This window comes from Conger conger, chromosome 19 (assembly GCF_963514075.1).
Source record: "Conger conger chromosome 19, fConCon1.1, whole genome shotgun sequence".
NCBI lineage: Eukaryota > Metazoa > Chordata > Actinopteri > Anguilliformes > Congridae > Conger > Conger conger.
The window spans coordinates 4,403,981-4,431,080 of NC_083778.1; the positions used below are offsets into that span (position 1 = coordinate 4,403,981).

The 27,100-nt window shown below is 40.8% G+C and overlaps 2 protein-coding genes across 18 annotated transcripts in view; both read right to left on the reverse strand.

Moving 5' to 3' along the window:
- Nucleotides 1-999, reverse strand: part of LOC133119267 (NACHT, LRR and PYD domains-containing protein 12-like) — a 116,576-nt gene extending 115,577 nt beyond the window's left edge. Inside the window, exons 1-2 of the mRNA XM_061229795.1 lie at nucleotides 986-999; nucleotides 812-881 (exon numbers count right to left, since the gene is read on the reverse strand). Coding sequence (XP_061085779.1) covers nucleotides 812-881; nucleotides 986-999 — 84 coding nt within the window. The remainder of the gene's footprint in view (nucleotides 1-811; nucleotides 882-985) is intronic.
- LOC133118954 (NACHT, LRR and PYD domains-containing protein 12-like) overlaps nucleotides 1-27,100 on the reverse strand; it is a 687,468-nt gene that overhangs the window by 424,497 nt on the left and 235,871 nt on the right. For 6 of the 17 annotated variants that reach the window (XM_061229272.1, XM_061229288.1, XM_061229286.1 and 3 more), the window contains exons 3-5: nucleotides 5,430-5,540; nucleotides 4,383-4,493; nucleotides 1,740-1,850 (exon numbers count right to left, since the gene is read on the reverse strand). The exons of 1 other annotated variant lie outside the window; for it this stretch is intronic. In XM_061229272.1, the coding sequence (XP_061085256.1) occupies nucleotides 1,740-1,850; nucleotides 4,383-4,493; nucleotides 5,430-5,540 (333 nt within the window). Of the gene's footprint in view, nucleotides 1-1,739; nucleotides 1,851-4,382; nucleotides 4,494-5,429; nucleotides 5,541-6,789; nucleotides 6,912-11,249; nucleotides 11,326-20,581; nucleotides 20,677-23,269; nucleotides 23,381-27,100 lie in introns of those variants that run through there. 10 more of the 17 variants (XM_061229296.1, XM_061229293.1, XM_061229278.1 and 7 more) reach the window with 9 other exon arrangements.

The following is a 27,100-nucleotide window of genomic DNA, read 5'->3' on the forward strand; positions in this document are numbered from 1 at the left end:
TTGTGTTGCTGTTGTTTTTTGAGGGATTAAAAAGTAGCACATTAGCACTAGGACTAGCGCTTCATGTGCACAGCCGAAAGCTTCACCTGCTGTTTCCACTCAGGATTCTCTTCCCAAACATTTATGATTTTTAATTTCAGGTCATTTTTGACCTCCTTGTGCCAAATAAACCAGAAATGTTTAAATTCACATTAAATGTTCAAATGAAAAGCAGGTTGATTGCATGCATGCATGAGATGTGGATGATTAAGAGTAATATTTGGCAAAGGTGGAGCATGTTTTTAATTTTAAGTACATAAAATATTCATGATATCCAGTGGGGTTCAAAGGTCTGAGACCACAGTTTCATCTTATCATGTAAATGAAAAGAAGGTTTACAGATTTTGAACATTTTAAAACAAATTCAAGTTACTTCAAAGCTATGCAAGATCCACTTGAAAACCAAAGAAGAGCAAGGATTGTGGCATAATCCACAATCACCTGACCTCAACCTCAATTTATGGGGACACTTGAAGACTGACAGAAACCAAGCATTCAGTAACATCACAAGATGCTCTTTGAAACATTGTCAAATACTGCTGGAATAACATGGATCATCAGGTTTTGCACAAATATGTGGAGTCCAAGACAGCTCATGTGCATGTTGCCATTAAAGCTGGGGGACATACCAAATACCTGAAATTATGAAATGTGTGTAAATTTCACAGATTCAACTTTTCACTAAAATTGTTATGCTGATAATTTGTAAAGAACATTTTTTTATTGAAAAAGAAAATAAAGCTAAATAGTTATGAGGAAGAAGATCTCACACCTGTATTGGGGGAGATAATTTCTCTGAACTCTTGTCTTCTAAAGAGCTGGACTCCAGTGACTGCAGGACCCTGTGAACAAAACATGGAGACAGAGCTTCCAGTTAAACTCATCCGCTTACTGCAGCTCTAACTCACAGCACATCTGAATATGACATAATACACCTCACATATACCTGAAGGGTGCCATTGTCATTTAAATAGAATTGAACGGAAAACAGCAATATTTTGGGAAATACACATTTTTTACAACTTAACCAGCAGACGAGATGTACGATTTTATTTTCATATTTTTTGCATTCACAAAATGTGGTAGCTTAGCATAAAGACTTGAAGCCTGTAGGTGTCAGTAGCCTACCTTCTTGAAAGTGAGAAAATACACCTTACAGCAACTCTGAAGCTGTCTTATTTACACAAGTTATCATGTGTGTTTGAAATACATGTGCAGGAAAAAATATTTTTCAATGACAGGCCTTGTTTTCGGAAAAGTTCTACCTTTTAAAACTACTATCAGAAGGTGCACAGATCACTGTGTTCAACCAGCGGAAGATGGAAGAGGATACATGTGTGTTCAGCGGTTATAGTTCCAACCGTCTAACTTCACCAAAAACAACGTCTCTCGTTTTAACTTTTAACCCGCAGGTGTATTTCAAATACACAAGATACCTCATGTAAATAAGAAAGCTTCAGAGTTGCTGTAAGGTGTATTTCTTCACTTTGAAGGAGGTAGGCTACTGACATCTATAGGCTTCAAGTCTTTATGCTAAGCTAACAGGATAAGCTAACATGGAAACAGAGCCAGTGATGCACAAAAATGAAAATGAAATCAAACACCTCGTCTAAGTCTGAGTAAATCGGGAAAAAGGTATATTTCCCAAAATGTTGGTGTTTTCCTTCAACAACTGTGTCGATTTGAACCTGATTAATTACCTTTGATCACCTGTGAACTCTCTTCTGAAGTTGATTAAACGACCCATTGAATTTTCACTCTTCATAGACAGACAGCTGGGTACAGGTGACCCTGCTCTTTCTACCTGGACCCTGTGAACAAAACATGGAGACAGAGCTTCCAGTTAAACTCATCCTCTGAGTGCAGCTCTAACTCACAGCACATCTGAATATGACATAATACACCTCACATACACCTGAAGGGTGCCATTGTCATTTAACCCTTATAGGATTTTCGTTTTTTCTCACATACAGTGCATCTGGAAAGTATTCACAGCACTTCACTTTTCCCACATTTTGTTATGTTACAGCCTTAATCCAAAATGGAATAAATTCATTTTTTTCCTCAAAATTCTACACACAACACCCCATAATGACAACGTGAAAGAGGTTTTTTTTGAAATTCTTGCAAATTTATTAAAAATAAAAAACGAAGAAATCACATGTACATAAGTATTCACAGCCTTTGCCATGAAGCTCAAAATTGAGCTCAGGTGCATCTTGTTTCCACTGATCAACCTTGAGATGTTTCTACAGCTTAATTGGAGTCCACCTGTGGTAAATTCAGTTGATTGGACATGATTTGGAAAGGCACACACCTGTCTATATAAGGTCCCACAGTTGACAGTGCATGTCGGAGCACAAACCAAGCATGAAGTCAAAGGAATTGTCTGTAGACCTCCGAGACAGGATTGTCTCGAGGCACAAATCTGGGGAAGGGTACAGAAAAATTTCTGCTGCTTTGAAGGTCCCAATGAGCACAGTGGCCTCCATCATCCGTAAATGGAAGAAGTTCGGTACCACCAGGACTCTTCCTAGAGCTGGCCGTCAGTCTAAACTGAGCAATCGGGGGAGAAGGGCCTTAGTCAGGGAGCTGACCAAGAACCCGATGGTCACTCAGTCAGAGCTCCAGCGTTCCTCTGTGGAGAGAGGAGAACCTTCCAGAAGGACAACCATCTCTGCAGCAATCCACCAATCAGGCCTGTATGGTAGAGTGGCCAGACGGAAGCCGCTCCTTCGTAAAAGGCACATGGCAGCCCGCCTGGAGTTTGCCAAAAGGCACCTGAAGGACTCTCAGACCATGAGAAACAAAATTATCTGGTCTGATGAGACGAAGATTGAACTCTGGCGTGAATGCCAGGTGTCATGTTTGGAGGAAACCAGGCACCGCTCATCACCTGGCCAATACCATCCCTACAGTGAAGCATGGTGGTGGCAGCATCATGCTGTGGGGATGTTTTTCAGCAGTAGGAACTGGGAGACTAGTCAGGATTGAGGGAAAGATGAATGCAGCAATGTACAGAGACTTCCTGGAAGAAAACCTGCTCCAAAGCGCTCTTGACCTCAGACTGGGGCGACGGTTCATCTTTCAGCAGGACAACGACCCTAAGCACACAGCCAAGATATCAAAGGAGTGACCTCAGGACAACTCTGTCAATGTCCATGAGTGGCCCAGCCAGAGCCCAGACTTGAATCCGATTGAACATCTCTGGAGAGATCTGAAAATGGCTGTGCACCGATGCTCCCCATCCAACCTGATGGAGCTTGAGAGGTGCTGCAAAGAGGATCATCATATTCAAAAAGACTTCAGGCTGTAATTGCTGCCAAAGGTGCATCAACAAAGTATTAAGCAAAGGCTGTGAATACTTATGTACATGTGATTTCTAAGTTTTTTATTTTTAATACATTTGCAAATATTTCAAAAACTTCTTTCATGTTGTCATTATGGGGTGTTGTGTGTAAAATTTTCTGGAAAAAAACTGAATTTGTTCCATTTTGGAATAAGGCTGTAACATAACAAAATGTGGGAAAAGTGAAGCGCTGTGAATACTTTCCAGATGCACTGTACACCTGAAGGATGCCATTGTCATTTAAATAGAATTGAACGGAAAACAGCAATATTTTGAGAACTACACATTTTTTACAGCTTACCCAGCAGACGAGATGTTCGATTTCATTTTCATTTTTTTTGCATTCACTGGCTCTGTATTCATGTGAGCAAAATGGGTTAGCTTAGCATAAGGACTTGAAGCCTTTAGGTGTCAGTAGCCTACCTCCTTCAAAGTGAAGAAATACACCTTCCAGCAACTCTGAAGCTGTCTTATTTACACAACTTATCATGTGTGTTTGAAATACACTTGCAGGAAACATTTTTTTAAATGAGAAATGTTGTTTTCGGAGAAGTTCTACCCTTTAAAACTACCTTCCAAAGGTGCACAGATCACTGTTCAACCAGCGGAAGACTGAAGAGGATACACGTGTGTTCAGCGGTTATAGTTCCAACTGTCCCAACTTCACCAAAAACAACGTCTCTCGTTTTAACTTTTAACCCGCACGTGTATTTCAAATACACAAGATACCTCATGTAAATAAGACAGCTTCAGAGTTGCTGTAAGGTGCATTTCTTCACTTTGAAGGCTGTAGGCTACTGACATCTTTAGGCTTCAAGTCTTTATGCTAAGCTAACAGCATAAGCTAACAGGGAAACAGAGCCAGTGAATGCACAAAAATGAAAATGCTATCAAACACCTCATCAAAGTCTGGGTAAATCGGGAAAAAGGTATATTTCACAAAATGTTGGTGTATTCCTTTAACAACTGTGTCGATTTTAACTGGTTTAATTACCTTTGATCCCCTGTGAACTCTCCTCTGAAGTTGTGTGGTGGTTCCATTGAATGATCACTCTTCATAGATAGACAGCTGGGTACAGGTGACCCTGCTCTTTCTACCTGGACCCTGTGAACAAAACATGGAGACAGAGCTTCCAGTTAAACTCACCCTCTGACTGCAGCTCTAACTCACAGCACATGGAGACAGAGCTTCCAGTTAAACTCACCCTCTGACTGCAGCACTAACTCACAGCACATCTGAATATGACATAACACACCTCACATATACCTGAAATGTTCCAGTGACATTTAAATAGAATTGAACAGAAAACAGCAATATTTTGGGAAATTCACATCTTTTAAAACTTAACCAGCAGACAAGATGTTCGATTTCATTTCCTTTTTTTTGCATTCACTGGCTCCGTTTCCATGTGAGCAAAATGTGTTAGCTTAGCATAAAGACTTGAAGCCTTTAGGTGTCAGTAGTCTACCTCCTTCCAAGTGAAGAAATACACCTTCCAGCAACTCAGAAGCTGTCTTCTTTACACAAGTTATCATGTGTATTTGAAATCCACGTGCAGGAAACATTTTTTTAAATGAGAAACGTTGTTTTCCGAGAAGTTCTACCTTTTAAAACTACCTTCAGAAGGAGCACAGATCACTGTGTTCAAGCAGTAGAAAATGGAAGAGGATACATGTGCGTTCAGCGGTTATAGTTCCAACCATCAAACTACTCCAAAAACAACGTCTCTCATTTAAATTTTTAACCCGCACATGTATTTCAAATACACAAGATACCACATGTAAATAAGACAGCTTCAGAGTTGCTGTAAGGTGTATTTCTTCACTTTGAAGGAGGTAGGCTACTGACATCTATAGGCTTCAAGTCCTTATGCAAAGCTAACGGGATATGCTCACATGGAAACAGAGCCAGTGAATGCACAAAAATGAAAATGATATCAAAGACCTTGTCTAAGTCTGGCTAAGTCGGGAAAAAGGTATATTTCCCAAAATGTTGGTGTTTTCCATTAACAACTGTGTCGGTTTGAACTGGTTTAATTACCTTTGATCCCCTGTGACCTCTCGTCTGAGCTTGAGTGGAGGATCCATTGAGGGATCACTCTTCATAGACAGACAGCTGGGTACAGGTGACCCTGCTCTTTCTACCTGGACCCTGTGAACAAAACATGGAGACAGAGCTTCCAGTTAAACTCACCCTCTGACTGCAGATCTAACTCACAGCACATTAAATATCCGAGTCGTGCATTTACCGTAAATCCTCAAATTGTGTCCGGGGTCTTTTATTACTCAGGCTGCACAAAGCACAGGCCTTTATTTGGGGCAGGCTTGTATTCGAGGCAGGACTTTATTTCTTATTAGGCTTCTGTTGTAGAATTTTATTATTAGAAATAAAGTAAAAGGCTACACTTAAAGTGGGCCAACACTGTTCAACACTTCCTGTAACCGTTCAGAAATCAATTAGTGTAGGCTAATCAGGAAACACCGTTTGGTAAGTCATAGTGTCATATCAGACTTAGTTTATTGCAAATATTCTCAAACACAATAAATCGCATGCAAGTCCAGAATCCATAAAATAACAACTTGCCAGACACGCCTTCGTGAACAATAAGAAATTAGCGTAGATAACAGCAAGTTAAGGATCTTTTTTCCCTAAAATGCGTTTTATTGTGAGACTTGCGTTTCGTTTGGAGCAGCATACCGGTAGGCTATCAAAAGATTTTCGCTTTGATTTGCGATTTAATTTACCTTTGGACTGTTTGATTCTATTGCTAAATGTTGGGACTGATGGGCACTGAAATCTGGGGGGTATTTGATGGTTCACTGTTAAGTTTTATGTGGTTGAAAGAGTGTCAGGATTTCCACCCGTCTGTTTATTGCCAGCCAAGGCAGCCGCTTTCATTCATTCATTGAACATGCGCTGTGCTGTAAATACATGGAAACCTTATTGCGTAGCCAAGTAGCCTACATTGAGTTAATTTTTAATTTTGCCTGATTTACTTTTTATTTAATTAGTAGGCTGGAATGCCTCGCGGCAACAATTGTGTTTAAATGTATACTGCTTCAGCCTTTGGCAAGCTACTTAGAAGGGGGCGGCAAGCGACTGGTAGCTAGAGAGCAACGTGTTGGAGACCCATGGTGTAGGACGATGACTTTTCATTGGCAACAGTATTAAACCAACCAACAATATAAAATATTAAGAAGAGCTCTTTTATTTCATTGAGTTAAATCGAAACAATGTCTTCTAGTGCTCATGAACTGATAGCCCTACTGGTAGGCAATATTACCCCGGCTTGTATTTGGGGGCCGGCCTTTATTTGTCTGAATTGGCCACGCCCCCGGCTATTTTCCGAGGCCCGGCTTCAAATAGAATCCCGGACACAATTTGAGGATTCGCTGTATACCTCTTTCTGCGCTCTGGCTCCTCTGAGAGACTCATTTTAGAAACAGCGCCCCCTATCTCAGGAGACTGGAACACTTCAGCCCAGATTAGAGCACATGTGGGTTCTGACCCAAATCAGCCAACCTGTAAACACACAAAATGAGAACACACTGAACACACATATAGACACACTAATACAAACAGACAAGCACATACACAATATAGCACAGTGTTGACAGGAAGCAGTCTGGAATTTAAATAGTCCATAAACCTATACTCCACATCCATCCATCCATGATATAATACACTCACTTCTGGTCAGGGTCATGGGGGGGGGGGCTGGAGCCTATCCCAGCATGCACTGGGCGAGAGGCAGGAAAACACCCTGGACAAATCCAAATCCATCACAGAGCAACATACTATACAGTCACCTCAGGAATGTGGGACCATTGATAATGTTGAAGAAGTGTTTCTTTATAATAAAAATAATGCCAGTGCTCAGCTATACATCTGACTGTCTGACATGCAGAATGTATTTTACTAATGACTCAACCAAAATTACACATTTCTCAGATCCTACATTTATTGAGTGAAATTAGGCATCACAATCATTGCCCCCCTGTATTCAGGATGTTAGACACCCTCCCCTTGCAAGGATAACAGGGTCTTTTTCTGTAATGTCTTATAAGACTGGAGAACACATGGGGAGGGATCTTAGACCCTTCCTCCATCCACAATCTTTCCAGATCTTTGATATTTGCATGTGTGATTACCCAGGATTTTGGGTAAAATGTCCTGGTACTTGGGTAGAGTTCATAATGCTATTGCTATTAACAAGGGCCCCAGGACCAGTGGGAGCAAAACAGCCCCAAGACATTAACGATCCACTATCGTATCTACCCCAGGTATGATGCTCTTTTCTGTATATTAATCCTTAAATTAACACCAAACCTATACCCAGCCAAAGAGCTCTAGTGTCATCTCATCTGACCACAGTAGACAAGGCCATTAAGGAAATAGCTGTTTTTTTCATTGCTCTCAATGAAGCCATTCGTCCTGAATCAATTCCAAATAGTCTTTTGGCATGGAGGCAATGTCTAATAGTAGAAATTATAAAATTCTTGATTGTAGGAATTAATTGTAGATTTGGAAACTTGGTGACCTGAAGATGGAACCAAGTTGTGTAATTCTGTAACTCTGGCCACTGGATTTTTCTTGCTCGCTGTACCGTCTACCTGGCTGTGGATGTGGATGAGATACACTAGCGCCCTCTACTGGTGCATAACATACAATAGCCCCCTCTGCTGGTGCATAGCATACACTAGCCACCTCTACTGGTGCATAGCATACACTAGCCACCTCTACTGGTGCATAGCATACACTAGCCCCCTCTACTGGTGCATAGCATACACTAGCGCCCTCTACTGGTGCATAGCATACACTAGCCCCCTCTACTGGTGCATAGCATACACTAGCCCTCTACTGGAGCATACCATACACTAGCCCTCTACTGGAGCATACCATACACTAGCCCCCTCTACTGGTGCATAGCATACACTAGCCCCCTCTACTGGGGGCGACATGGCTCAGGCAGTAAGAGCAGTCGTCTGGCAGTCGGAGGGTTGCCAGTTCAATCCCCCGCCCGGGCTGTGTCGAAGTGTCCCTGAGCAAGACACCTAACCCCCAAATGCTCCTGACGAGCTGGTCATAGCATACACTAGCCCCCTCTACTGGTGCATAACACACACTAGCCCCCTCTACTGGTGCATAACATACACTAGCCCCCTCTACTGGTGCATAACATACACTAGCCCCCTCTACTGGTGTATAACATACACTAACCCCCTCTACTGGTGCATCCATCCATCCATCCATTATCTGAACCCGCTTATACTGAACAGGGTCGCAGGGGGGCTGGAGCCTATCCCAGCATACATTGGGCAAAAGGCAGGAATACACCCTGGACAGGTCGCCAGTCCATCGCAGGGCACACACACCATTCACTCACACACTCATACCTATGGGCAATTTAGACTCTCCAATCAGCCTAACCTGCATGTCTTTGGACTGTGGGAGGAAACCCACGCAGACACGGGGAGAACATGCAAACTCTGCACAGAGAGGCCCCGGCAGACGGGGATTCGAACCCAGGACCTCCTTGCTGTGAGGCGGCAGTGCTACCTACTGCACCATCCGTGCCACCAACTATATCATATATGTGAACATTTTACCTCAGTTTCATACCCCAGTGAAACAGGAAGCCATGGAAGGCCACAACACAGTTCCGTAGGACTGAGATTAACTTCATCTCATGTCAACATGGTGGTGTTGATTTCACTATGTTAGATTTTCTTCATCAGAATCTTGAAGGGTCAAGTACATGTTTCGAGTTTTTCAACTGTCCATAATTACATCACATTTGACAAATATGAACAGGCTTGCAAGAAAATGTTCATGGAAAACCAATTATTAATCAAAGCAGATCATTACTTCTTCAGTAGACTCATCATAAAATGTAAAAGGATTTTTATCACATATTCTTTGTTTACAACGCAAGCATAACGCAGACTGGCATTGACGTGGCTTTGAAAACACGCTTTCCTGCTTTGAAGCAGTGCATACACAGCTACGTACTGCCACCTTGTGGTACAAACAAGAAACGGCGTCTAATACAACTAACCACAATTCCTGCTCCTAAAGTGGCTGCTGAATTGAATATGATTGAAACAAGTAAGAATTACATGGAATATGATTCAACAGGAAAGACATGGCCACTGAGTCGTTGTGAATTGGGACTGGTTAGAGTTGGATGTCAAATATGAACCCTGAAACATGTTTAACATGTTCCTGGAGACGGAAGCTGTTGGCTCATTTCAAATAATAGAAACTATGAAACTATCAAAGCTCCACACATGAATTAGCAAACCACCACCAAATTTAACGTAGCAGAAATCAATTTAAGGTCATTTGTCTTAGTTCTTACTCTCACCTAACATTGAGGAACAACAGAAAAGCCAACAATGGCATGCCACGTTCTGTACATTCTGCCCAAATTCTACATTTGATCACAAAATCAAACGGTCTAATCGCTACAGCAAAAAGAAAAACAATGACGTTCCACACAAGGTTCATACAGGTGTTTGATAATGTATATCCAAATCCAAAACTGTTATTCTATCCATAAGTCTCAATTCAAGAGAAATAGGCTTCTATCGGTGGGTGGGGAAATCTATTTCCTCAAAATATGTCTGAATTCTTTCTAGAATAAGTTAATACTTTAAATGGCTAAGAGAATACGACACAACGCTTTGTTTGATCATCGCACAAAAATCGCTTCAAAATGACGATGTTAATAGGCACAAACTTTCATTTATCCATTCGGCCCATGATTTAGTTTAGTCTTTAATGATATTTATATGTTCACAACAAGTCTTCATTTTTGTGGCTCAGGCTGTTCATATTTATGAACCGTCATCTTTATGAAGTGCGGTGTTGTCTGAAAAGTAGTTACCATGGAGATAAGGGCACAACCCCTGGATCCCCGGGGAGTTCATGTTACACCTTTACACAAAAATATTTCAATTATTACATGAATATTTTAATAACATCGAGGTCACATGACCCATTGATTCCGAACCAAAGTCAATTCATTCTACTATTCCTACCATATTAGGGCACACATTGTTGTATTGCCAATATATCCTTATTTTGCAGTAGATTAGAAAATAGTAGATTTCTTCCCAGGAGAGGGGTGCAGTGGCATTTCTGACCACTAGAGGACTCTAACAGATCAAAGGATTTAAACTCTGGCTCTGTGCTCAAGACCTTCTTTTGTGTTCGGATATGTAATAAGTACCATCTAGTTTTTAGATTGGAACAAGGCTGCATGAGATCCTCAAAAACAGCTAAATGAACACAACAAAAAAGTGCTGCGTCTATGATGTTATGGATCAGACAAGCCCAGCAGATATAATATGGCATGTAGCATTATTTCATAACCGCTTTTCAGACAACAGCGCGCAGTCCCTAAATATTCGCAGTCCGAGCCACAGAAATGAAGAATTGTTGCGAACATATACATATTATTAAAAAATAAATCATGGGCCTAATGGATAAATAAAAGGTTGAGCCTTGATGTTGGAATTTGTTACCATCGTAATTACGAAGCTATTGACGATATTTTTCCGTAATATTAAAAGTGTATATATTTACAAGTGTAAATATAAATAAAACCTCAAATATATTGAAAAAATCGTAAGAAATCTTTTTTTAAATACTTCTTGTTTTTATCCACATGGGATTTTTTAAAATAACCTAGCATACACCTTGCCTAAATCGCACCATTTAATTCAGTTTCCGGTTTACTGAATTAAGCGTGTTATTGCGATTCAACTCAAATTCAAATTCAAATTCCCAATCCTCCGCAAACCCCTTAACTTTTAGCTTCTATACTCTCCCTCCCACTGCACACAGGCTACTTACTCCGTGCTTTTATTCAATTTTATTTCTTCTTTTACCGCCTCTTCTTTGTCGTCCGTGTTCAAAATGACGATGAGCTTGAAATACTTTAAGTTTCTCTTTTGCACCCCCCCCCCCCCCCCCACTGGCTCAGAGGAGGGTTTGCTACTTTTTATTGGCTGAATCATTTATTGTGTTTATTATTCAGAAAATAACATTTTAACATACAGGTTAGGTTACATGTATTTGGTATTCTTCACAACTCGAGAATTATAACCTTTTGATGTTGGGACTTAAAGTAGGGCAGATCGCAAATGGTTGTCACACGGGTTGGTTGTCACACTACTCTCGCTCCCTAGAAGGCGCTGTACAAAGATTTTGGTATCAAAATGTTCAGTTTTGGGGTTTACTCAAATGGTCATTTAATGAATAAGCCACACATCATTGGGTTTAATGTTTCTCATGTCAAAAAGTTACATTCCAACTCATTGATGTTTTTATTCTATACTTCTAAGCTATTAATTAATCTTCAAACAATTATCAACATTGAAAACTGTGAAGGGAGGGCTATCATATATATTGGGGTTTCTTTGGTTATGCTACAACATGTGGTCACTATTCTACAATTCTAGCAAAAGTGCACTGTTGGGTTGTCACATTTACTTTGTAATTTTTCATGTCAAATCTATAGCCTAAAATAAATGTCTATCCCTACAAATTTTAAATGTTATCTGGTTATGTGCATCAAAGACATTGGCTTTTTACCTCTCCAGAGATGTTCAATCGGATTCAAGTCTGGGCTCTGGCTGGGCCACTCAAGGACATTCACAGAGTTGTCCTGAAGCCACTCCTTTGATATCTTGGCTGTGTGCTTAGGGTCGTTGTCCTGCTGAAAGATGAACTGTCACCCCAGTCTGAGGTCAAGAGCGCTCTGGAGCAGGTTTTCATCCAGGATGTCTCTGTACATTGCTGCATTCATCTTTCCCTCAATCCTGACTAGTCTCCCAGTTCCTGCCACTGAAAAACATCCCCACAGCATGATGCTGCCACCACCATGCTTCACTGTAGGGATGGTATTGGCCAGGTGATGAGCGGTGCCTGGTTTCCTCCAAACATGCCGCCTGGCATTCACGCCAAAGAGTTCAATCTTTGTCTCATCAGAGCATTTTGTTACTAATGGTCTGAGAGTGGGCGGCACGGATGGTGCAGTGGGTAGCACTGCCGCCTCACAGCAAGGAGGTCCTGGGTTCGAATCCCCGTCGGCCGGGGCCCCTCTGTGCGGAGTTTGCATGTTCTCCCCGTGTTTGCGTGGGTTTCCTCCGGGTACTCTGGTTTCCTCCCACAGTCCAAAGACATGCAGGTTAGGCTGATTGGAGAGTCTAAATTGCCCGTAGGTATGAGTGTGTGAGTGAATGGTGTGTGTGCCCTGCGATGGACTGGCGACCCATCCAGGGTGTATTCCTGCCTTTCCAAATCATGTCCAATCAACTGAATTTTCCACAGGTGGACTCCAATTAAGCTGTAGAAACATCTCAAGGTTGATCAGTGGAAACAGGATGCACCTGAGCTCAATTTTGAGCTTCATGGCAAAGGCTGTGAATACTTATGTACATGTGATTTCTTAGTTTATTTTTAACAGCTTACTGGGCTGTGTGTGGTGGTTTCAGGTCATTAGTGGATTTCAACACTTCTACAATTTATTTTTGTTTTTAAAATGAGATAAGGGTATCCATGAAGGTAATTACACATCAATCATTATAATTAGTCATCGAACATTCATACAATAACGAGCATTGCAGATTAAAAATTTAAAATTAAGTTAAAATAAGAGGTTTGGAAAAGGGGACTATAACATAAATACTCTTATTTTATTGGTTTTGTTTTGTTTTAGTAATGTACCCTGTGTGATCTGTACAGTACTGAGCTCAGGAGGCGTGTGCAGATGAGGCTGAGCAGGTGTTTCTCCCAGATGTGCGTTGCGGTTGTTGGCTGGGCCTTTCAGCGCGGCAGAATAGCTGAGCTGCTCCTGGTGTTGATCAGGCCTGTGTGGGGGTGGTGTTGGTCAGGCCTGTGTGGGGTGGTGTTGGGGCTGTCTCCCTCAGAGTGGGTGTGGGGTGTGGATCAGGTCTGTGGGGGGCTGGTGTTGGGGCTGTCTCCCTCAGAGTGGGTGTGGGGTGTGGATCAGGTCTGTGGGGGCTGGTGTTGGGTCTGTCTCCCTCAGAGTGGGTGTGGGGGTGTTGTTCAGGCCTGTGGGGGGCTGGTGTTGGGTCTGTCTCCCTCAGAGTGGGTGTGGGGTGTGGATCAGGTCTGTGGGGGGCTGGTGTTGGGGCTGTCTCCCTCAGAGTGGCGAGTTTCCCCCTCATCACTGGAAAACACTTTGAGTCTAGAAAAGGACTACATGAATGCAATGATATATCTATTTATCTATTTATCTATTTTTTGTAGGGGGTGCTGAAAATGATACCCCTCTCCCGCGCCCCACTGAATTTTCTAGTTTCTGTGAGTGGCTTGTGAAGCAGCCACAGGGAGATATCGGAGAGAGGGAGACACGAAAGCATGCAATGTTATTCTGCTTTAGACAATGAGGAGTCATTAAGACTTAATTTATCATTCCAGCAACTAGGAAGAAAACAAAAATTTTCTTGCCGTAACATTAGTTCAAATATTTGGTTGGCGGGGGACTGGAGGCATGCCCACACAAAACAAACTTTTTAAAAGAATGGCTGTGGAATTATCATTTCAGGTGGATTTTTTGGGGGGAAAAAAGTATAGGGTTCAGTAGGCTAGGGATTAGCCTACTGAAAAAAAAGCTCTGAATCTCTCACAGAAAATAATGTTGAATTGGCAGAGGAGTCCGCATGTAAAGTTGTTGACAATCCGGAAAACTGGAGAAGAAAACTGAAGAAATCATGGAGTTTTTATTACATTAATTTAAATTACATGCACAATGGTAGCACTTGTAGAGTACCAAGTGCTTGAAGTTTGTAATCTGTATTCTGACCACCTTGCAAAAGAGATCTCTGAGTCTTTGATGAGCCCCTGTTGTCACTGATGTGACCAAAACAGGGGAAGGAGCACTGGGTATCAACACTGTTGACTGGGCTGACAAACATCTACACGAGAACACTGGGCCTTATTCATCAACAATTTCGTAAAACCGAGTGTACATTTATGTGTAATTGGAAATTAACTAACAAATTATGCCAGATTTATCAAACACATGTAGACACAGTTGTTTTCGTATCGTGTGTATATTGATCAATACCAAACAATCACAAAAATACCATCACCTAAAATACCATATAAGGAGCATGGACTTCCATTGCAGGCAATTTAAAGACAAAAGAAAAAACCTCTCTGAAGCAGAGACTGAACTGCTATTTCTGAAAGTACAAGAAAAAACATTTTATTCAGTAGTGTAACAGTGGATTGTCAGAGCTGGGGAAGACTAAAGCTTGGCAAGACATAGCTGTTGTTAACTCCGTCTGAAGTTCCATGCACTCTGTAACAGGTAGAGGTGAAATGGTTTGACATTAAACAGGAGGCAAAAAATACAAATGAAGCACATCAGCCACAGGGGAGGGTCAGAGTCGTGTACGCTGAAGGAACACATTGGGTGATACATTTTCCCTGTCCTTGCACAGAGCCACGTGGAGGTGTTTGGCCAGTCTGAACCGACTCACAAGCCTCAGTCTTTGGAGACACACTCTCTCTTACGTGCACCATGCGGCAAATCCTCTAATAAAGCAATGAATGTAAATGTAATGTAAAGAGAGGTCAGCCATAGCAATGAAGCCTAAGCTATGACTTCCACTGTACACCCTATTTATAGCAAACTTAGGTTACTTGTTTAATGGAATTTATATTCAACTCCAATTTAGCAGTTACTAGGACCATGATTACCCGAATGAATCATCACCCATTTGAAGCAGAATAAAATATGAATGAATGGAACAATAAAAGCAAAAAACAAGATTTACAACCATGTTTTTTCATTCACACACACCAAAAATAACTGTTAAGAGCACTCATGAAATCTGTTCACATCCTACTAACAAATGAACATACGAAAACTGTGATGAATCCCACATTGTTTGTGTAAATGCATTTACTAATAATTTAATCAAACTTGTTAGGCTCACGTTTGATAAATGATTGCCATTGATCCCAGGGCATTCCAGAATCTTTATTGTTGCAATGCATGTACATTGTCTCCCAGCATTAAGCAATTGGCTATTGTTAAAATGCGTAGTCCTATAATCTACACATGAAATGTTCCTACAAATTTACAGGATTTCATGGTTTTATTTTTCACTTCTTCAGATTAGGATTCTGCCGAATAAGGCTACAGCAGCAGGCCAAACACATTATTTAACGGCCGTCTGATAAAATAACAGAATTTCATGCAGGTTTTCCAGTGGCAACATGGTTTATTTTCATTGTTTTCTCAAGGGATATATTTTTACAGCACATGATCAGATAAACTTCACCTGATCAGTGATCCGTCTGCCTAGTTAATCTCACCAAACGCTGCCCGGTAGGTCGGGTTTGTTCAAATGAACGTGCCTGGTGGTAGGTTAGTTTCAGAGCGTAAGTTAGACTTCCATAGTTACTGACACAGACTAGTTCTCATCTTCATAGGCCAGTGGTCACCAACCCTGTTCCTGGAGCTCTACCATCCTATAGGCCAGTGGTCACCAACCCTGTTCCTGGACCTCTACCATCCTATAGGCCAGTGGTCACCAACCCTGTTCCTGGAGCTCTACCATCCTATAGGCCAGTGGTCACCAACCCTGTTCCTGGAGCTCTACCATCCTATAGGCCAGTGGTCACCAACCCTGTTCCTGGAGCTCTACCATCCTATAGGCCAGTGGTCACCAACCCTGTTCCTGGAGCTCCACCATCCTATAGGCCAGTGGTCACCAATCACAGGCAGGTGCTCAAAGTGAGAAAAGGGTGATCCAACCCAGTAAAACAGTTTCATGACACCCAGTTATTGAACAGAAATAGGGTTGTGCTGATTCACGATAGATCCACGGTTCTGCCCTCTTCATGAGGGATCAGCGATGTCTAGCTACACCTAGCTACATTAGACAATTCATTGTTGAAATTTTGAATTTTAAGTTCAAAAATTCTAAATAAAAAAAATGTACAATCATGCAATGAGGAAAAAGCGGTGGTCTTGCGTAGGGATTCATTGGATTTAAATTGAGTAATTTTTACGCCAAAAAAGACTTCATGTTTTTATGATAATTTTTCCATAACACATATCCATATCACAGACGCAACATAGAAAAACCAAACTCAGTTGGCGAGCCTGTTGTCATTGTAATAGACCTGCGAAGTGGCATTGAGAAACAGGTAAGATATTAATGTTCAAAATTTGATATTTTGAATGCAAGTGCCAACCAGTAGTTATGTTCATGATAAAAGCAACGATGTCATCATAGAGATGACAAATATGTGATCTGCTTTTAAATTAAACTCTCCAAATGAACATTGGGTATGTCACTTTACTGTCACCAATATGAATGAAAATAGATGTTTGGTGATTTACTTGTTAGGGCTTCAATGAGTCAAGTGAGTATAATTCCAGGGCTGAACTGTTTTTCTGAAGTAACCCTGTGCCACCTAAAGTATCCAACTGCAGTGGCTGTTCTGTCTGGTGTTAACAACCATGGGTTCCTCTAAACAGTTGTCAAAGGATTTCAGAATGAAGATGGTTCATTTCCAGGAGAAGGCTACAAAAACTCTCAATGTTTGAAACAACCTATTTCCACTGTCAGAATTATTAGAAAATGTAAGCAAAATGGAACAGTTGAAGTCCTAGCTGTTCACAGGACAACAAAACAGCATGCCATACATGCAAGCAGGCTGAAGAATATGTCTGAGCTAGAGGTGTTCTGCCAGAAAGAATGGGGAACAATTCCAAAAACAAGAATTGAAAGACTCTTAGCTGGCTGCCGGAAGCATTTAGAAGCTGTTATAGTTGCAGAGTACTAACTCACAGGGTTCCAAAACTATTGCACAGGGCCTTTTCCCTTTTTTTATTATTTTGAAAATTGAAATAAAAAGTGATCTTGCTTTAGAAATGTGTAATGTTTAACATTGTAACATTTAGAGGTCAGATTTGCTTCTGTTCACTTAGAATTTAATTGTAAAAGGCTTTTTGACCAGGGATGCACACATTTTCGACTAGGTACCTCTGAGGCTGGCAGAGCTAGATAAATGGCCCAAAGAGGACTGGTCAGTTAGTTTAATACTAGAAAAGCCCAGCGTGTGTTTGCTGCCATGAGTACTAGCAGCTCTAAGCACTATGACCTGTTAAATGAGGCAGTGTTGATGAAACGTGACATCAGCACTGAAACCTACCGACAGCGGTTTTGGGCCAGAGAGACGCCCATTGATGAATCTCCAATAAATAAGACCACAATGACAAGGAGGACATCATGGAAACGCTGGAGGTTGAGCAATATCTCTGAGAAAGTTTGGGTGAAGGAGGACAACCTAACAACAGCGGAGCAGGCTGCCAGGCTGTGGAAGATTGTGTGGCCGTGCACAGGGCCTGGGACCTATGACTACATTGGAGTACTACATTGGGTGAGTCTGAGGGTCTTTGGGAAGGTGGTGGTTCTGATTCCTCTAGAGGTCCTAGTAGCCCCAGTCCTGTGAGTAGTACTGTAGCAGATAAGATGTTACCAGGGAAAGCTGACGCAAAAGGGAGGGGTCCTGTTATCTGCTACAGCTGTGGGGAGGCAGGGCATAGTCCACACTGTCCAATTGAGACATCCAAGACAACTAATCTGTGTTACATGCCAAGGTTATCTGTGTTATGTGGGGCAGAGCGTAAGCAGGACAGAGAGCCAGTTTTAACGGTACAGGTGAATGGGTTACCTGCACAGAGAGGCAGTGTTAACAGTACAGGTGAATGGATTACCTGCACAGAGAGCCAGTTTTAACGGTTCAGGTTAATGGATTACCTGCACAGAGAGCCAGTTTTAACGGTTCAGGTTAATGGATTACCTGCACAGAGCGCCAGTTTTAATGGTACAGGTGAATGGATTACCTGCACAGAGAGGCAGTTTTAACAGTACAGGTGAATGGGTTATCTGCACTCCTGTTTAAATAAACCCAGGTGAACTGAAATTCTGTCTCCTGCAAATCTTCATCACTGCACCCACCGCCCACACCCTACAGTGGGCTCCAGAATTACTGGAGAGAAAAAAGGCTGCATATAATAAACAGCACGGATAATGATCTATATGTTATGTTCAAACATATGGGAAAACTATATTCTTTTATACCCTCCTGTTTCACCAGAGTATTAAAAAGAGGTAACAAGCATGCAATATCCCTTTGTCAACCATCAGCATGGGAAAAGCCAAAGAACTGTCAATTCAGAAGGCACAGGTGATAATTAACCATCCCTTAACAAAAATACGTTAATGAAATTATACTACATTACATTACATTACATTACAGTATACTAAAAGTATATTTTTTAAAGGATAGTATTCTTTTAGTTTACTTTTGGCATACTTTCAAGAATTAAACTTAGAAAATAGTTTACTTATAGAACATATTCATATTTTTTATTCCTTGCATCACACCAGATACTTTGAAGTATTCAAAAGTATACTTGTAGTTACCTTTAAAGCAGTGTTTCTCAACTCCAGTCCTCAGGACCCACTTGCCAGAAGGTTTTTGATGTAACCAGGAACACACACATCTGATTTAACTAATCAAGGGCATTGTTTAGTGACTTGATCGGTTCAGTCATTAAATCAGGTGTGTAAGTTCCTGGTTGGAACAAAAAACTCCTGCCAAGTGGGTCCCAAGGACTGGAGTTGAGAAACACTGCTTTAAAGTAAATCAAATATACTTAAAAATGGGCCAATTTAGTCTACTTAGTACAAAAACAAGTATAGAACAAGTAAACTAGGAGTATAGTTAACATTTTCTGCAAAAATGTGTACTTGAAAATATACTATTTTTCGGAAGGAATAAGATCAGTGGTGGCTGGTATAACTGGGCTAACAGAGCTAAGCCCTCCCTATCTTTTGAAGAAAAAAAACGGGGAAATACGTTTTTTTTTATTATTATCCTTGTGTAGGTCTCATTTGTCGTCTTGTTTCATGTTACAGTTTTTTACAAACACTTTGACGCTAATCTCACAAGTTTGTGCTCAATTTTCAAAACCTTAGAATATGCACCTCTTCAAGCAACACCTCTCCCCATCCCTCCCTACCTCCCTGTGAACCTTAATTGTTGTCTTTGTGATTTACGTAGTGTTTTGGTATTTTTAGTTGGCTAGGTAAGCAGTATTTGGATAGTTAAGTTTGGTCACTTTGTTGTTTGTTTGTTTATTTGTTGATTTAAAAAAAATAAATTAAATAAAAATTAAAAATAAAAAATAGGCCCTGGTCCTTATCTTTGTTGTACGGGTAGCAATTGAAATTGTACTTTCAGCACACTTACCCCTGGTTATGGGTATGCACTTTGTTGTACGTCGCTCTGGATAAGAGCGTCTGCCAAATGCCAATAATGTAACATCTTGGAAGAAATCTTAGACTTCGACACTATTGTTTAAAGTAACTAATTTATTGTGAAATACTATCGGAACATTTGTTTAGATAACCTACACAAAAGATACCTATAGCTTCACTGTTTAGCTGTTTTTACACTACTTTAATATTGCAGTTAGAATACATGATACATGTTTCAAAATGGTTATTTTTGTGGTTCTAAATAAAGGGAATAGTGGAAGCAGTAGAAGAGTGGAATCATTTAACAAAATCAGAATACTCTAAATATATCATTACAACATACTGTGGGCTTGTTTCACAGTTTTTGTTGCAATTGCAAACAAGCATTTTTTGATTGTTACTTTTTTAGAACTTTTCACACAGTACAAGAGCACTTTATGTGGACCATCACAATCATAACGGTGGTAAAATTGAACCTGTTCCAAATAATTGGTGTCAATTAATCTATTTATCCTAAAACATTCATGATCTACATATGGATGTTGTTATAAGTAATTTGTTTCCATAAAACTATGCTTTACGAGTAATGTTGCACTTATTTTGAGTAGTTGGATACATTGGTAGTTAGATGCGTTGTAATGAATGAAAAAACTGTATTTTCAATTTAATGTGTGTATTTCATTTTGAAATGGTAATACTTTGAATGTGAAGTTGTGACATTGTGAACAAGTGATCTGGTTCAGTGAACAAATGCTTTTTGGTTTATGTATATTGTATCCAAGCAATTGAAAAAAGTGTTTAGAGTTTTGAAAAATTATGTTTTTGATTATCCGTTTTGAGTTTTGTATCTACAGAGTCGTGCATTTATACCTCTTTCTATCAGTGCTGAGGGTTCCACCTTTGCTCTCTGGCTCCTCTGAGAGACTCATTTTAGAAACAGCGCCCCCTATCTCAGGAGACTGGAACACGTCAGACTAGACCACATGTGGGTTCTGACCCACCTGTAAACACACAAAATGAGAACACACTGAACACACATATAGACACACTAATACAAACAGACAAGCACATACACAATATAGCACAGTGTTGACAGGAAGCAGTCTGGAATTTAAATGGTCCATAAACCTACACTCCACATCCATCCATCCATGATCTAATACACTCACTTCTGGTCAGGGTCATGGGGGGGCTGGAGCCTATCCCAGCATGCACTGGGTGAGAGGCCGAAAAAACACCCTGGACAGGTTGCAAATCCATCACAGAGCAACAGGGATTAGAGGGATCTTAGACCCTTCCTCAATCCACAATCTTTCCAGATCTTTGATATTTTCATGTGTGATTACCCAGGTTTTTGGGTAAAATGTCCTGGTACTTGGGTAGAGTTCATAATGCTATTGCTATTAACAAGGGCCCCAGGACCAGTGGGAGCAAAACACCCCCAATACATTAACAATCCACGATCGTATCTACCCCAGGTATGATGCTCTTTTCTGTATATTAATCATCAAATCAACACCAAAGCTATGCCCAGCCAAAGAGCTCTAATGTCATCTCATCTGACCACAGCAGACAAGGCCATTAAGGAAATAGCTGCTTTTTTTATTGCTCCCAATAAAGCCATTCATCCTGAATCAATTCCAAATAGTCTTGTGGCATGGAGGCAGTGTCTAATAGTAGAAATTATGAAATTCTGATTGTAGCAATTAATTGTAGATTTGGAAACTTGGTGACCTGAAGATGGAACCAAGTTGTGTAATTCTCCAACTCTGGCCACTGCATTTTTCTTGCTCGCTGTACCATCTACCTACCTGTGGATGTGGATGAGAAACACTAGCGCCCTCTACTGGTGCATAGCATACACTAGCGCCCTCTACTGGTGCATAGCATACAATAGCCCCCTCTACTGGTGCATAGCATACACTAGCCCCCTCTACTGGTGTATAACATACACTAGCCCCCTCTACTGGTGCATAGCATACACTAGCCCCCAATATGCACTACTAAGTAGTGCATATTGACAATAAAAAGATTTGTGCCCTGAATGGGGTTCATAGTAGTATTATATGCTTTTGGTCACTATTACTTTTCCATTAACAGAACAGAATTATATTTTTTCAATTACAATATTTAATAAAATATTAAGAAGCACTTGTCAACAAAAAGGTGTGCCCTTTCTGGGAATTTGGGAGTATTGGAATAATGTTTGGTTAATATTGGTTTTAAGTTAGTGGGTCATGTGACTTTGAAGCAATTAAAAAAATCTATTTTCAACCTAAATATTTATTTGGGGCGGCAATGAGAGAGGTGTTTGGGTGGGATCATTGTGGGCCCTGGGCTGATGATGTCCCATGGTATTATAGGCTGTTCTGTTCTTGAGGGCGCATAGAGAGGAGGTCACAGTCGAGAGGCTACAACACCATCGGGCCTTGTACAGAACTGTGTTGGAGAAACCTGCCAGGGAGGTCAAGCTTGAGGTAGGCAGGAGAGGGGTGCAGTGGCATTTTCGACCACTAGAGGACTCTAACAGATCAAAGGATTTAAACTCTGGCTCTGTGCTCAAGACCTTCTTTTGTGTTCGGATATGTAATCCTCTAGAAGTACCATCTAGTTTTTTAGATTGGAACAAGGCTTCATGATATCCTCAAAAACAGCAAAATGAACACAACAAAAAAGTGCTACGTCTATGATGTGATGGATCAGATATGACCCAGCTATATATATAGATATAATATGGCATGTAGCATTATTTCATAACCGCTTTTCAGACAACACCGCACCGTCCCTAAATAAGAGCAGTCCCGAGCCACAGAAATGAAGAATTGTTGCGAACATATACATATTATTAAAAACTAAATCATGGGCCTAATGGAAAAATAAAAGGTTGAGCCTTGATGTTGGAAGGTCCCACCTCATAACACACTTCTGGAATTTGTTACCATCGTAATTACGAAGCTATTGACGATATTTTTCCGTAATATTAAAAGTGAGACGAAAGATCAAACAAAGCGTTTGGCATTTTGAGCAATGTGGCGTGTTTTCTTGACCGCTATTAAACTCCGAAAATCGAATATAAAACTTTACCGCAGCGTTCACCTTTAGGCTACCGATACAAAATTACATTCACTTGAATTAAATCCACGGATGTTATCATTTGCTGAAATTAAATCATCAAACCAATACGTAGGCAAAGCTACTGAATTTACGCCGCAGTTATTTGAAAAAAAATCCCGTTTGTGTCAAAACGTAGCATTGCCTGGCCGTGACTTACGTAATATATCCAACGATCCAAAATAGAAATAAAACATGAAATATATTGGAAAAAAACGGAAGGAATCTTTTTTTAATTACTTTTAGTTTTTATCCACATGGGATTTTTTAAAAGAACCTAGCATACACCTTGCCAAAATCGCACAATTTTATTGACAGTTTCCGGTTGAGTGAATTAAGCGTGTTATTGCGATTCAACTAAAATTCTACTTCAAATTCCCAATCCGCCCCAAACCCCTTAACTTTTAGCTTCTATTCTCTCCATCCCACTGCACACAGGCTACTTACTCCGTACTTTTATTCAATTTTATTTCTTCTTTTACCGCCTCTTCTTTATCCTCCGAGTTCACAATGACGATGAGCTTGAAATACTTTAAGTTTCTCTTCTGCATTCCCCCCACTGGCTCAAGGAGGCTTTGCTACTTTTTATTGGCTGAATCATTTATTGCGTTTATTATTCAGAAGAGAACATTTTAACATACAGGTTACATGTATTTGGTATTCTTAACTCGACAATTATAACCTTTTCATGTTGGGACTTAAAGTAGGGCAGATCGCAGATGGTTGTCACACTGCTTATGGATTTGGCAATCAAAATGTTCAGTTTTGGCGTTTACCCAAATGGTCATTTAATGAATAAGCCACACATCATTGGGTATAATGGAATTTAAAAGTTAAATTCCAACTCAGGAACTTCTAAGCTATTAATTAATTAATTAAACCATTATCCACATTGAAAACTGTGAAGGGAGGGCTATCATTTATATTGGGGTTTCTTTGGTTATGCTACAACATGTGGTCACTATTCTACAATTCTAGCTAAAGTGCACTGTTGGGTTGTCACATTTACTTTGTAATTTTTCATGTCAAATCTATAGCCTAAAAGAAATGTCTATCCCTACACATTTTAAATGTTATCTAGTTATGTGCATCAAAGACTGTGAGGATGGGGTTGGGCGGAGAGCCAGTAGCGACTAAAGCGGAAACCCTTTTAAAACGAGCACGCAAACGTGTTCGCCACTAAAACTCAATATGGAGGCGATAACCCCTACTCCCAGAACAGAGGGAAGAACAGAAACTAACCCGAAGGCGAATTAGAAGGATAACAGAAATTAAGCCAAAAGCGGCTGGGAAAATAAAACAACCCTCCAAAACAGGGCGAAACTCAAAACCCAAAATGTGCTTGACACACAGCACTGACGGTATCAGACCGGGACCGCCGAAAAGAAAATACAACCTAGCGTAAAAACTAGGCACGAGAAAATAAAACCCTCGAGGCGCAGCTCGGGAAGAAAACACAAACCAAAAATACATACCAGGGGACAACGTACCCCAACCACTGACTCACACGAGTCAAAAGAAAGAAAAACCAAAACCAAAAACCTTAGAGGAAGGCGCCAGCGAACACAATACCAGCGAAACGCCTTCCTTACCTTTTTTAAGCTTTTCTTTTTTGTTAGCAACCACCAGCACAGTACCTGACTCCCAAAACTACTGATAGAGTCTACCTTGTGCTTACCGGCCTGGCGCAAGAGCGAACAGTTGACACACAAGCACTGAAGGAGAGTCAGTACTGAGCTTAAATATGCTTCCCGGGAGGTAATTCCCCTAACGCCAATGAGGGACAGGTGCGACCAATGATCATCGGCCCTCTGCTGGTAACAGCGGGTATTACCTCCCACATGACAAAGACATGTGCTTTTTACCTAAGCAGTACCTTACCTCATTGAGACTTTTGCTATGAAAGGTTGGTGATAAAACTGTTTAATTTAAGCAGTCAATGTGTTCTAAATAAACATTTTTGTAATAGATATGCCACATTTCTACAAATGGTGAGTACAATATTATTTTTTTAGTGAAAACTGTTTTAGGCGGCACGGATGGTGCAGTGGGTAGCACTGCTGCTTCACAGCAAGGAGGTCCTGGGTTCGAATCTCCGTTGGCCTGGGCCTCTCTGTGCGGAGTTCGCATGTTCTCCCCGTGTTTGCGTGGGTTTCCTCCGGGTACTCCGGTTTCCTCCCACAGTCCAAAGACATGCAGGTTAGGCTGATTGGAGAGTCCAAATTGCCAGTAGGTATGAGTGTGTGAGTGAATGGTGTGTTTGCCCTGCGATGGACTGGCGACCTATCCAGGGTGTATTCCTGCCTTTCGCCCAATGTATGCTGGGATAGGCTCCAGCCCCCTGCGACCCTGTTCAGGATAAGCGGATTAGGATAATGAATGAATGAATGAATGAATGAATGAATGAATGAATAAAAACTGTTTTATGGGGCTGGTTGTCACATAGGGACAGGTTGTCTTTGCCAGTGGAAGTGAGGGGTTTTATTTGGAAAGGGCATTTTTGATATTTTGGTTGGGCCTGAGGGGCACCAACCATTTGTTTCTTTTAATTAGAGAGTTTGTTTCCTTGGACTTCAAATTGCTTTATTGGCATGTCTAACAGTTTTTATAACAGGTAAATTCAATGTCAATATGTGTCTCTGTGTGTTTGTGTCTCTGTGTGTTTGTGAATTGTAGTATTGTATGTTTGTTTTGTCACTCACTGTCTCTGAGTATGTGACATTCAGACACATATTTTACTGCAATATGTGCAGTTGGTCCCTCCCCCAAGACTATCGGCAGTTGATTGCTCTCTTCTAGATGGAGAAAGTTGGGGATATGTTTTTTAAATTCATGCAAAAATCTTTCTCTAATATTATTATATTTTTCACATTTTAGGAGGAAGTGCACCTCCGTTTCAACCTCACCTGTCATACAGTGAACACATATCATCTGTTCTTTTAATAGCCAGGACTTTTTCTACCTTTTTCAATGGCTAGGTTGTGGTCACTGAGTTTGTACTTGGTAAGGAGTCATCTCTGCTTCATATCACGGACAGTCACAAGATATTCAGCCAATTTGTATTCTCGTTTTAGGGCCAGGTAGCAAGTAAGCTTGTTTTGGTTTGGTTGTTCCAATGTTCCAGATAAATGGTTTTATTTTGTTTAGCAATTTTGTTTATTCTGATTTGTGTGTGTAAAGCAGTGCTGGCCAGAGAGATGCTCTTGTTAAGTGTGAGCTGATTGGTTAGTTTCAGTGAAGCAGTGTTGTTAGGCGTGAGCTGATTGGTTAGTCTCAGTACCAGCTGACTTAGTGGACTCTTTTCAGGGTTCAGCTCTTGGGTTTGAAATGCATGGAACTGCAGTGTTGTTTTGGGACTTGATTTCAGATGCATCCAGAATTGTGTGACCTTTTTTGTATGTTTATAATCAATGGGAATCGTCCTAATTCAGTCCTGCATGCATTGTTTGGTGTTTTTTGTTGGATGTTTTAAATTGTTCTGCAGAATTCTGCATGTAGGGCATCAATTGGATGCTTCTCCCATCTAATGTAGTCGTGTTGACTGAGTGGACCCCATACTTCACTTCCATACAAAGCAATTGGCAGGATTACACTTGTCAAATATTTTTGACCAGACTCTGATTGGAATGTCAGTCTGGAAGAATTTTTTTCTGATTGCATAGAAAGCTCTGCAGGCCTTTTCTTTCAATAAATTCACTACCAGACCAAAGTTTCCTGAGGCACTAATTTTCAGCCCCAGGTAATTATAGAGCAGGGTGTGTTCTAGGGCGGTGTTTCCTAGACTGAACGTGTGTCTGCTTTCCTGAGATCTTGCCTTTTCTTGGAAGATCATTATTTTAGATTTTTTATGGTTTACAGTCAGGGCCCAGTTCTGGCAGTACTGCTCTAGCAGGTCCAGATGCTGCTGTAGCCCCTGTTCAGTGGGTGACAGCAGCACCAGATCATCTGCATAGAGGAGGGATTTAACTTCCATCTTGTTTAGTGTCAGGCCAGGGGCTGTAGATTGTTCCAATAACACCGCTAACTCATTTATATAGATATTAAATAGAGTAGGGGACAAGTTACATCCCTGCCTAACACCTCACCCTTGAGTGAAGAGATCAGTCCTTTTATTGGAGAATTTTATAATATAAACCTTCCTGACAAATTGAATCAAATGCTTTTTTTAAATCAATAAAGCATGCAAAAAAATTATTTTCTTTTGTTGGTGTACATGTTGATTAATTAGGGTGTGTAGGGTGTAAATATGATCAGTAGTTCGGTGATTTTTTAGAAAGC